The sequence below is a fragment of the Semicossyphus pulcher genome, unplaced genomic scaffold (genome assembly GCF_022749685.1).
Source record: "Semicossyphus pulcher isolate SPU_LCO1_2020_fin unplaced genomic scaffold, fSemPul1.0.p SCAF_18, whole genome shotgun sequence".
NCBI classification, from domain to species: Eukaryota; Metazoa; Chordata; class Actinopteri; order Labriformes; family Labridae; genus Semicossyphus; species Semicossyphus pulcher.
The window spans coordinates 16,029,535-16,042,395 of NW_027211691.1; the positions used below are offsets into that span (position 1 = coordinate 16,029,535).

Sequence of the window (12,861 nt, forward strand, 5' to 3'; positions counted from 1 at the left end):
AACAAGTTTGTTTCTGCGGTTTTATCCTCTGCTTCCTTCGTATAGCCCAAAGTGTTAATTATCTTTGCTGAAAACACTTAAATAAAAAGCGGTCACGTCTTCAGGGACGCCTTTACTTTTTAATTATAATCACAGAACAGTTTTTTCCCTTTTAATATGTCCCTTTTTTTTTTAAACCTCTATACACAGCTGGCTCAATGAAACCTCCAAACAATGAGCACTTTGTTAATATTCGGGCACGGCCGAGATGAGGGAGGTTAGGAAAAGCTTACATGGAGGCTGGACCGACTCACCTCTCACTCTTTTTGCTCACCGAAAACCTGCTGCCAGAGGGAGAGTGCGCTCCCGGCATCGCTCAGCGTCACGTAGCATACTCGGGAGATCTTGTGGAAACAGCCCATTAGTGTGTGTGTGTGTGTGAGATTTGTGTGTTGCCTGCACGCCCGTGGAATAAGAGCACTGAGGGGGCAGTGAAATGACCTCACACGATGATGGAACAACAGGCGAATCTCTTCTGGAGGGGATTTTTACGAGATCTCATTATTCAGAGTGAAGATTAGACGGTTATAGGATTTAGGCTTTGGCAACACACAGATTATGATCTCTGTGTTGCTTGATTTCAAGTATAAACTGGAATTGTGTTCCCTTTGTTGATATGAGCAAACTTTTAAGTTCATGCTGTGTCTTGCACAGAAAACGAGGCTGATTAAAACTGTCCAGAGCCTTGAAACCTCAGTTATAATCAGGTCTGATGCATATTATCAGATGGCTATCACTTTTAATTTGAAAAGCTGAAATAATAAACTCCTCTTTTGCTTAACTTAAAGCCACCTGATGATCCGTCTCGTTCAGTCGAGTAACTGGCCCCAATCAGACCCGCCTCATCGGGCAGGTCTTTGAAAGCTGATTCATAATTGATGGACAGTTAAGCTGTACCGAAGAGAAATCGGATGAACCGTCTCAGCAGGACTCCACTTAACCTTTTCTGAACTGAGGAGGATTTAAAAGAAATGATAAAAGTTTATTATCCCACGGCAGCCATTATTTTTGGATGTAGAGGCGGGGTTAGGGGAGGGTCGAGTAATTGAAAGAGGCCTGGGAGTAGAAGCTAAGTTTAGCTCTACAGACAGCCTAATATTTCCTCAGATGACTGATAATGTATTGAATCATAATTGGGGTGATAACTTGGTTGTTTTTCTGTCTGTTTCAGGGAGTGGGGCCACCGCTGTGGTGCAAGCAGCCTTCTGTTTACCACGCAAGGAGAGGGTGGCCATCAAACGCATCAACCTCGAGAAGTGCCAGACCAGCATGGACGAACTCCTGGTAAGACACACAAACGCATCACTAGTAATTTAAAGCGTATTACATTGAAAGTGTTTACCACACAACGCAGGAGGCACAAACTTTGAACGAAGTGCTTCAAAAGTGTCCTTTAATCTAACTTAAAGGGCCAGTTCGTCGATTTTCAACCTCAGTCCTATCATGGTATTACGGTGAGCTAAGTCCATTATGGTACAAAAAAATGTGCCTTTGAAGGACGCGATCTGCAGAAAACCTCATCAGACTACGTGGAGGCCAGGGAGCTTGCTAAACTACACTTCCTCAATCTAGGACGCCCGCCTCCGATGTCATGTCTCGTTCAAAATCGTCAGGTTTGAAATGTAGACTGCAGACCTGAAGATTTTTTAGACGATCCACCGGTATATTCTTGTAATATTTCAGATTCTGTACCGCTCTGAGCCATCACCTGCAGCGAACAGTAGTATTTCACTCCCGCGTCTCTCACTGGGCTGTTCCTTTCAGAGGGAGGGGCGCGATGCATGCTGGGTGTTGTAGGAATGTAGAATGGGCGAAAACACAAGCTGTTTGTACAACTTTCTCCACAGCTATGGCGCCAATTTCAAATATTATTGCTTCTATCGATTACAGAGAACACCAGCTTTGACTGACAGCTGCTTTTTCTAGGGGAGAACTTCTCCTTTAATATTTCACATAATCACAGCTGTGCTGATATTCAGTACATCAGCACAACGTCAAGTACAGTATTGCTTTTATACAACTGTGATACAAGCTGCAAATAGTAGTAAAAAGTAAAAAATCAGCTACAGATTACTTTTGCTCCACCAACTCAACTAGTTCCACAGCTTAACTGAAACTGGACGTTGCCAAGCAACCTAAACATCCTCCTTCACTCTGTGTCTACAGGTTACCACAGATCATCTAGTTTGTATAAAGTACATTTATCTGCTTCTATCGATTACAGAGAACACCAGCTCTGACTGACAGTGGCTTTTTCCGGGGGTGAACTGCTCCTTTAAAAACATGAACACACGTCTCATCCTGCACCCAAGCTTGTTGAACAAGCCACCAAACAAACATTCTCAGGGGGAAAATGCACTCTTGACATCATTGCAGGCAAGAAGGCTAATTAGCCTTAGCCGCTCGGCTGCGGCACATTCAACAGCATGTAAACATACCTGCAAATGTCACCTCGGCCCGGTTGGATGCAGCTGTGGTCCTTTACACTTCAATTCCACCCCTGACTGTCCGTGACATTTGGGTTAAGGCGTCAGTTTGTTTTCCTTTCTCTCGTTCTGTACGGTGAAATATCGGCACTCTGGCAGCCTGCCATCTGCTGTCAATCAAACTCAGACACGCCCCTCGAGCAGGCGTACACGAAGAGACACTTTTTCTTTTCTTTAATACTATTGAAAGTCAATTTTAAAGAACACAGTCAGATTATTATGACTTGATAAACGACTAAATGTGATTTCAATTGGACTTCTTTATAACCTCGTTACTTTTTCTGCGTGATCAAAGAGAGCTACCTCCTCACAGCACAAAATTGCACTTTGTCTCTGTGGTCTGTCGCGTGTGGATGTTAGTTAGTTCCCCTTCTGCTTTTCATTACACCTTTTCTCCGAGCCCTCCTCCAATCATCCCTGTCACTTCAAACACTATTCGGGGGTTGTTCTCTGGAGGAGGGCTCCTCTTACTGCCAGGAAACTATCAGACCCCCTCGGGACACCTCTCTGAAAACCATATAGTGCCTTTACACCCTCAGTGCAATCTTGTATCGCTAGCTCGGTACATCATTTACTGTTTGAGATACATAGAGTTTCTTTTAGACACTTTACAGTAGCCAATTTGGTTACTTCAAACCAGCCTTTTTAAATCGGGAAGGGTGTCACATGTCAGTCATTTGCTCCTCCATGTACACCAGATGTCAGGTTCTGCTCTGACACCGGGAAGTGAGCTGTTGTCAACTTAGCCCAGAAGCATGATTGATTGCCTTTTCCAGCCCTCTTCTCCTACCTCTCATCCAAAGGTATCTCATTCAAGTCCCCTGTGGGAGATAAATAATGTGCGATTCCATAGGTGTGCGAGGGAAGCTCACAGCTACAGATTACTACTGGCAGCTTTCTCACTACTCACTGGCAACACTAAACCAAAAAGAAACCCTTCCCCACCCCCCTCAACCCCGCAACCCCCCCCCGATTTCTGGAGGATGAATCAGGGGAATGTTGCTCCCGGATTCTCGGAGCAGGCGGTCACATGGAATACAGCGAGGTCGGATTTCCTGCCTGCGGTTTCCCCTCCTCGTCTCCACAGCCTGCTGGGTACCTGGTTAAACGGCGAGGAAGCATTAAATTGAACCCAGATTGCCTCTTAGAAGAAAATGAGGATGCCGGGAGGTTTTTTTAAAGAAGCTGGCAGGCCTTCAGTCTTACCTGAATTCTTTAATGTCAGAGAGGCAATAATCTGTCACGTCTGTGTCTCCATAGGCGGCGGTATGTTGTAGTTATTCCTGGCGCAGAGGTTTGATGGACAGGCGCTTTTGAGTGACTCGAGCTCGAACAGATGAGGAGGAGGTTTGTTTACGATATGCACATGGTTCAGTGCAAATATCCTCCTGTAGAATTACACAATTCTTACAATTACTGGCTTTTAATTATTCATTGAGAACATTTTGATCAACAGTTTTCATAATGATGGAGTGTTCCCATGTCTTAAAGGGACAGTTCGGATTTTTGGACACCAAGTTGTATGAAATACTTGCTTGTAGTGTAGTGGATGCAAAGCTATTGGCTTGCTCACGAAGTCGAAGTTCTGGCCGGTTTCGAACGTAGAAAAAGTAGTTCCGGCGAGATGCTGGGGTCATGAAACCAAAAAGTTTTCCATTTTCAACACAAAATCATTGTCCTAGGCGCTGTTCTTTTGGCACTAGTTTCTCTTTTGAACAATCCCGTATCACTACGCCTGCTGCAGGCCGCTTTCTCAGGTAAGCCGATATTGATTCTGACGCTGAAGTAAACATGTCGTCATTGGCACCATTTGGACCTGTATTTTCCTCTGTGACAACAAACGTCGTCTCACAAGTTACCAGTTCCAGTGTGTTCTCTTAGAGAACCGGCCTGCCGCAGGCGTAGTGATACTGGATTTGTCAAGAGAGAAAATAGTGCCAAAAGAACGGCGCAGTATAAGAAATCCTAGGACGATGATTTTGTGTTAAAAGTTGATCACCATTGCCCGCGTGTTGTTTTGAAGGGTAAAACTTTTTGGTTTCATCACCCCGGCATCTCGCTTGAATTACTTATTCTACGGCCAGAACTCTGACCACGGGACTCGGTGAGTGATAGCTTTGCATCCACTACACTACGAGCAAGTATTTCATACAACTTAGCGTTCAACAAGAAGGAGTTTAAGTATCTCGGGGTCTTGTTCACGAGTGAGGGTAAAATGGATTGTGAGATTGACAGGCGGATCGGTGCAGCATTAGCATTAGAGATAGGGTAAGGAGGTCGGAGATCCTGGGGGAGGTCGGAGATCCTGGGGGAGCTCGAAGTAGAGCCGCTTCACATTCCCATCTAAAGGAGCCAGTTGAAGTGGATCGGGCATCTGGTTAGGATGCCTCCTGGGCGCCTCCCTTTGGAGGTTTTTCCGGGCACGTCCAACTGGGAGGAGACCCCGGCAGACCCAGAGCTCGCTGGAGGGATTATATATCCCGTCTGGCCTGGGAACGCCTCGGAATCCCCCCAGGAGGAACTGGAAAATGTTGCTGGAGAGATGGACGACTGGGTCACCTTGCTGAGCCTGCGGCCACCGCGACCTGGCCATAGATAAGCAGAAGATAATGGATGGATGGATGGTGTCCAAAAATCTGAACTATCATTTTAATATGCAGTTTTAAACACAATACCAATCAGTTTCTTTGCTTTATTATCAGACTCGAGCTAAAGGAAGTGATTCAGTATCGTATATTTAAGTTCTCCGCATTCGGATCACAGTTGTTTAAGTGTCTCTGTTCCTCTGTACTTCCTCCGGTGTGTGTATGCGTGTGTGCGCCGCAGTCAGATTGGGTCATAGTGAGAGCGTGTGTCGCCCTGTGTAACTGATAGTGACGTAACATTGCCTCTATAGTGGCCTCTCTGTGTGTCCGCTGTCAGTGTGATTCTGTGGCACCAGTTTGTGACCCAGCACTGTATTCACTTTGTGACAATAGGTCATTTATTTATTTTTGCTCAGTTTCAAGGTCCTCAAACACGGCAAATACTGAAAAGATCCGGCCCGATAAAGGGGAAACACAATTGGCGTGGGCTTGGCTATTTCCTGGAGAGGCTTTCCCAGACTAAACTCAAGGGGATTCGTGTTTAGCTTGGATTTTGTAAGGCATCAGTGTGATTTATAGACTCATCACAAGATGGAATAGGTCAGATTTATTCCTAGTTGTTAAATGAACCAAAGTGATGTCACTCATGTTACAATGAATGCACTATTTAAGCAGTAAAAACAGGAAATTAGATGACATTTTAGGGAAATATCAGTCAAAGGTTACCGACTCTTTCAACCATGTGCATCAATAAGGGAGAGAAAGGGAGTGATTTCACATATGTTGTCTAGAACGTCTATATAAAAAAAATATTGTTTCTTCGTAGGTGTATTTGTTGATCCCCTCTGATACATGATAAACAGCTAACTCCTGCAGAAGCACTTCAGAGGGAGGAATACACTGTGGTAATGGTATGCAGTTATAAATGCAAACACAGATGGTCATTATAAAAAGTCACTCGCAAACAACGTCCTACACAGTTTGCCATAAGTGCCGCATCTGATGTCATCGGCACCTTGTATATTAAATCTGAGATTTAATTATAGCGTAGTGTTGCAGGTTGGATTGTGTGTGTTGGCAGAGAGGTGTGTCACCTGAGGTTTAGGATGAGGTCACTGCAACACCCACAACCAAACACAAAGGCAAAATTAAACCCTTGTTTGGAAGACATTTTTCCACCTTTGCTTGAAATGATTTTTGGGCCCTTTTCATTCTGCGTTTTAAAGCTCCTGTGAGGAATTTTTCACTGGTTATGAAACACACTGAAATTAATTCGGATGTCTCTATCTGAGCCACAAAAGCAAACCAGATCATCAGCAACAAGATTGATTATTTCTATATAGTTTTTAATGCCTCAAATGCCAGCTGGAGCTTTAAGTTAAATGATGAATAAATTTCAGAGGATCAGATGTAAGAATTGTGTCCTGAATTTGAGTGATTGGAAACCATACAACCAATGTTAAAACGGAAAAGCATCGTACCCATGTGTTCCTGTGACATCTACCTTATAGCATCTACTGTCGATGCAATTGCATCACTACTTTCTTAGAACTTAAGGTGACTGCACGCTAGGGATGCACGATATTATCGGCACGTTATCAGTATCGGCCGATATTGGCTTAAAAATGAACTATTGGATATCGGCCAACACGCCAATATTCGCCGATATAATTAACCGATAAAATAATGGGCTGCTGCATACTTGATTAAATGCCCGACGTCGGTGCAATGTCCCCGGCACGAAGAAGACCTGCGTGGCGCAGCGTGATGACGTCACGTGTGTCTACCTGCAGCCTGAGAGAGTTAGAAGCCAAAATGTCCGTGGTGTGGAAGTTTTTCAAAGTGATGCGAGGAGGAGCCAAGGCAAAGTCTTTCAACACTACAAACTTGATTAACCATCTCAAGACCAATCACCCCGACCGTTGTAACAAATGTGATAAGAGTATCACCATTAATGTACGCTAATTCCAATACAGAAGACAGATGATGATCTCTGCAATTAGGTATGCGGGAAAAAAATATCGGTATCGGTAATCGGCTAAATGAGTTGCAAAATATCGGCATATCGGATATCGGCAAAAAATCCAATATCGTGCATCCCTACTGCACGCTGCCCAGACAACGCCCAACTCACCTCAACAAGTGGAGGGCTTGTTAACTACGGCCCTGGCAGTCATGGTCTACTTGGCCTTTAAAGCTGTTAGGTTTGTTGGGAATAGGCGCACACTGGTCTGACTTTCCACGACTGCACCAAACAACTCCATCCGACAAACACCGACTGCCGGCGCACACTGACCCGACAGTTGGTGTTGGTTGGAGTTGGTCGCCAGTCGTCTGGGCAGTGTGAAGCCACCTTTATTGCACTATTGTTGTTCTCATAGTCACTGTCTCTTTGCATTTAACCGACTTCATATTTCATATTTCGCTCATAAGGGCCTGGGCACCGACGGGTGCGAGGACCCTCTTGGAATTCAAGGAATTCTTCTTCTTCTTTCTTTCTTTCTTTCCTTGTCCGAATAAATCACATTTTTGGAGGCTTTAACATGCCCCAAAACTCATGAAAGTTTGCAAAAACTCGGGCGAAAAATGTTATATTTTATGGGCATGGGTTCAACAAAATGGCTCCATAACGCCCCCTAGGAGATTTAAAAAAGGGGTCCCAATAGAGGTGACTTTCACCTACACATATCCAATTGGGTAGGTATATATATCAGATCAAGACGCACAAAAAAGCCTCCTGCACCCATACCTTAAACCCAACAGGAAGTCAGCCAATTGGCTCTGAATTTCAAAATAAAGGTGTATTATTTGAGTTGATGTTTTTTTTGTATTACCCTTTTTTTGTGCTGTAATTTTGGAGTAATCTGGCTCTTCCTTCGTGATTAATGAAGTTCTATTGAATCTTATTTTATCAGCAAAAAATGTTTCCACAATTCAAAATTACAAGCATCAAAGGTTAGAAAGAAAGCAGTAATATGAACATGTTCTGAGCGATGAGAACATTTCCCTCGTCTCTGCTGCAGCAGAGGTTTACAGTGACCTAATCCCAACAACAAAGAGTCTCTCTGATTCACACATTGTCTGCTGGAAAAGATGGGAAGACCTGCCAACTGCCAGGGCACGATATCCTCCCTGTTATCCCATTGTTTTTCTTTTCTGGGGTTACCCTGGCCCGCAGAGCGGCGGTGACCTGCCTCTTCCACTGCGCTGAGAGCAGAGGGAGGGGGGGGGTTGTTAGCAGCCAACGGGCGATATCATTATTGTTCTCTCTCAGGCTGGAGTGTCCAGAGAAAGAATGATAGGAGAGGCAACCCACAGAGCTCGCCGTCTGGCTCGGCAGACTGGAAGTTATTGCTTGATAATCAAAAAAGGCGTTAGTTTGGAGGGAGAGTTGTGTGTGGGCTCACCTGCTGGCACCTCTATTGTCCTGTGTGTATTCAAACATGTCTGTACCTGCCTAATGCACAGTGTATCCACCCTCATTATGACTCACTTTATTTCCCTAACAATCCTTTTCAAGTGCGCTCAACGTGTCACCTCCCTGCTTCAGCCCCTCTTGGCCGTCGGCACTCACCGAAGGCCACGAGCTCAATAGTGATGACTCCGCAGCCGCAGCCGAGGCACACTGCTGCTAATGCACATCGTGTAAGCGTTTATCCTGAGGGAACATCAGGCTGCGAACTTCTTGACCCTCAAGCATCTATCGATTGACGCCTTTAACAAATGTTTTCAGCTCCGGTGTTAAGGTTCCTCATTCGACGGGCTCGTGGTACATCTGTCATTATGCAACACTCGATAGCTATTTGAAACCCCGCTCTGAAATTTGGGAAGATGCGGTCATTTGCGGTGGAAAGCCATAATTAGATGAGAAGGTCGATATTGATTTTAACTCAGAGATTCTGCAGGTCTGGCACAATGGAGCTTAGCTCAAAGACCGAGGAAAGGATGGAGAATGTTTGCCCAGCTCAACAAACTAAAGGAGGCATGGTGGTGATTGTAAAATACATGCAACATAGTAACATGTTGGGTTTTACTGAGCTGGCTTCAACTTATCATTATGTTCTATCATACTGACGATTGTTTTCACCAGTAATCAATGTTTCTATAAAATACAAGAAAAAGTGAAAAATGATGTCCATCAATTGAAGGCCAAAGGGACATCTTAACTAAAAAACTAATATTAAATTTTATGAAGTTTAGATTAACGTCTCATGTTTGACTCGTTTATTTATTGACGTATGATTTCCAGTTGATTCTATTTGTCCCTCCAGGATTTCGCGGGCATTTTCTGTGATTGTTGCGACCAAAAATGCCGATTTTACGGCAGATATTTTAAAATTTGCAATGCAAGTTGCAATGTTTTGAGGCCTTTTTTTCCCTTTCTCTGCAACACATGACACATCCACCGTTATCGACTGGGACAAATGCTGCAATAAAGCCAGCTATTGGCTGAACGAGCCGTTTGTCTTCTGACATCACCACTAGTTTATTCTGTATCAGGACTAAATAAAATGTGTTCAAATTTTTTAAATAGTTTCTTGCCTTTTATTTATAAGACAGCTAAAGAGAGACAGGAAATGTGGGGAAGAGAGAGGGGCGATGACGTACACCAAATTATCGGCAGACCAGGAGTTGAACCTGCGATCAGTGTGTCAAGAGCTGTAGCCCTGTACATACTGAGCTAAATCAGCGCCCCAAAAAATGTGTAAAAATTGAATGACACTGCAGTCAATAGCCATAAAATGCTCATTTCTAACTGCGCGTGCATGATTTCAAAATGTGCACAGGAGAATCTACACGTTATTCAACTTGACATTCTTGCTGCTGCGGCAACATAAAACAATTGGTGAGAGACGAGGCGATTACTATCTCACTGTACAATGACTATTAATAATCAGCGATGACACAAACACCGATGACAAGTAAGTATTACAGTAAAAGACGCCCTCCCATGATGTACAACCTTGCAGATCTCAGGGGATCAATATTGACGTAAGTGACCTCACGCGTGTGCTTTGTCACTTCCTGGAGGGACTGATGAGTGGTAGCATTTTTCTTTTCTGACTGTCGCACAGACGACTTCATATTAAAGCCAACTCACTTAATTGTATTGATCACTGAATAAAATATTTACACTATAATTCTTAGAAATCATCATCTTAATACTCTTACACCTCTTTCCAGTTAGGTCTGTTATTTGCATAATTATAGCAACAAGTCCGGAGCCGCTGTGCGTTAACAATGAGCTCCGGTTACAGGTTCAGTCACTTGTCAAACATTCAAACACAGAAACAGAAGCTAAACCTCCCGACTCTGAAGTCAGCTCGATTCTCCTCCTCCTCGGAAGCTCCTCTATCCTCAGATGACTTTTAGGACCGGTGCTGAAGTGATGGATTAGACTTCTGTGCCAGCATTACCTCAGCTCGCCTGCTTTCCAAACACACACTCTCTCTCTCACACACACACACACACTGAGCTTTACAGCTGTATAAAGGCGCTGAGCACCGGCTGTTTTTTCGCTGCTGCATAGATATGCATTATATTGACCTAGCCTGTTTCTCCTCTGACGTCATTAAGATCTTAAGCATCGCACTAAATATCAGGATGCAGCTTCAAAGGCGCAGCAGTTTATTGTGACTGCGTTCAGTTTATTTCCATCGGGCTTTTCTCATACCTTTCTGTGGGAGTGAAAAGAGTCGGCTTCTAGGCACCTTTTGTCTGGATGAAAACATGAGGAACACTTCATCGCTACAACTGTTAGCAGCTCTTAAGATGGTCTTCTTTTGGAGTGGGTAAAATGAAAGTCATTAATAGATATAAATAGGTTCTTATATATATCTTATAACTCAAATGCCCATTTTTAAAGGCAAATAAACAGCGAGTTTGTCATTTAATGCTCTGCTATACTGATGAATTTCTCTGTCCTGTCTTCCTCTAACAGAAAGAGATTCAGGCCATGAGCCAGTGCCATCACCCCAACATCGTGTCTTACTACACCTCGTTTGTGGTGAAGGATGAGCTGTGGTTGGTCATGAAGCTGCTCAGTGGAGGTAAGTTTTTCCAAGTAGTAATTAAAGTCATATCAAGGGGGTCCAGATTATTTAGTAAATGAAAGAGGGACAGTAGGAAGAGCCGGGCTTCTTGCCGCCGCTGATGTTAACTGTGATTGTAGGGAATGTGACAGTGCTGATCCTCATTGTGTCCCGTGCAAGGCGAGCTGCAGCTCTTTCCGGGGCTTTAACTCAGTACAGTGCAGGAGCTAATGACAGGGCAGAGGTAATAACAGCCCGCAGGCCGGCTTCATGGCACCCATGTGGCAGCGCTGCAATTAACTAGTGAGAGGAGCACGAAGAGGAGGCCACCGTGGAGAGGAAGACCTCAAAATCCAAGGATTGCATCTGCTTCTGATTCTCCTGTTTTATTTGCACCCCGCTCAATAAAGCTATCTGAAAGAGTCTTTGTGCTTGTGGAACAGGGAGAGGAAAATCCCACACACAAACAGCATACAGATATTTGCTATGCACGGATGCATGTTGAGAGCAAAAACTTGCCACTCATCTTTCTTTTAATCCCGCTTTCGGTCTCACACACTTAATTATACAAGCGCTAGTGTACACAGATGCATCCACACTACAAACATTTACTCTGTGTTTCCACCCTCCCCCGTTCCTCTCAGGCCCCCTGTGTAAACAGCGTCCCACTGTAACGGATAGTGCCCAGGTGGCATGCCAGGCTCCCTCGGATACACTCGAGACATGAGCCGCTTGGCAGCCGCCTCGCAGCTGGGCCGGGGGGCACGGTGCCCGCCAAGCGACGCTCGAGCAGGCGGCCAGCCTCACAGCGGGAGCAGACACCACTTAAGATGGCCTCTCTCGTTCCCCTTATCCCCGTTAAACAGAGGCCCTTGATGTTGAGTTTTATTGTGCGGTGTAATTAAATGATAGCTGTGGCGTCGTCTGCCATGGAGACAGACCTTAAATGAGGTCGGGTTTATAGACCATCACTCCACAGGGCAGAGCGTACCAGCTTCGAGGAGGGCAAACTCCTGTCTGCTCCCCCGGCTTGATGGAGCGTAACAAAGACTCTCCGCCCTCCGACTCCATCCTGTCCTGCGACTTCGACTGTTGGAAGACTGATTACAGCTCGACAGTTTATCAGACATGTTTTCATACCACAGTTTTTGTTCGTAATGACCCAAATGATGAAGCAGCAGAGAACATTCCTACAGGTCTGTGTCCTAACAGAGAAGAATGCTGTTAGACTGCGTTGTACTAGATCACATTTGTTTGTAAAACATATATCAGGCCAGCTGCACACACTGACCTCATTCAGCTGAAAGACTTCCCAACACATGCAGTCATTTAGAATATGGAAAGCTAGCTGGCAAACAAGCAGAAAGTCAAAGTCGATCACTTAAAGTAATGGATCAATGTTTTATCTTCTGACAGCCCAGATGGTGGAATAAGATGGTAGAACATGCATTTCAAAATTGGATCGTATGAACACGTTCAAACTATTGATCTCAATAGATATTATTGGTGGGGATCGCAGGGTAACTCACGATACGTGGCCCACGATAATACCACGATACAGCAATAATTGATGATTTTCTGCCAATTAATTTCTGTTCACATTACCCTTATTCATGGCAAAATGTGGCCATTTTGAGGAGTCATGAAGTAGTGATGCCTTGAGTCAAAATCACAGGAAAGAGCGCCATATATTTATAAAGTAAAATATTTATATTTTGG

The 12,861-nt window shown here is 44.4% G+C and overlaps 1 protein-coding gene across 4 annotated transcripts in view; it reads left to right on the forward strand.

The window, feature by feature from the left end:
* oxsr1b (oxidative stress responsive kinase 1b) overlaps nt 1–12,861 on the forward strand; it is a 48,788-nt gene that overhangs the window by 7,768 nt on the left and 28,159 nt on the right. For all 4 annotated transcript variants that reach the window (XM_069667296.1, XM_069667297.1, XM_069667298.1 and 1 more), the window contains exons 2-3: nt 1,211–1,323; nt 11,052–11,160. In XM_069667296.1, coding sequence (XP_069523397.1) covers nt 1,211–1,323; nt 11,052–11,160 — 222 coding nt within the window. The remainder of the gene's footprint in view (nt 1–1,210; nt 1,324–11,051; nt 11,161–12,861) is intronic.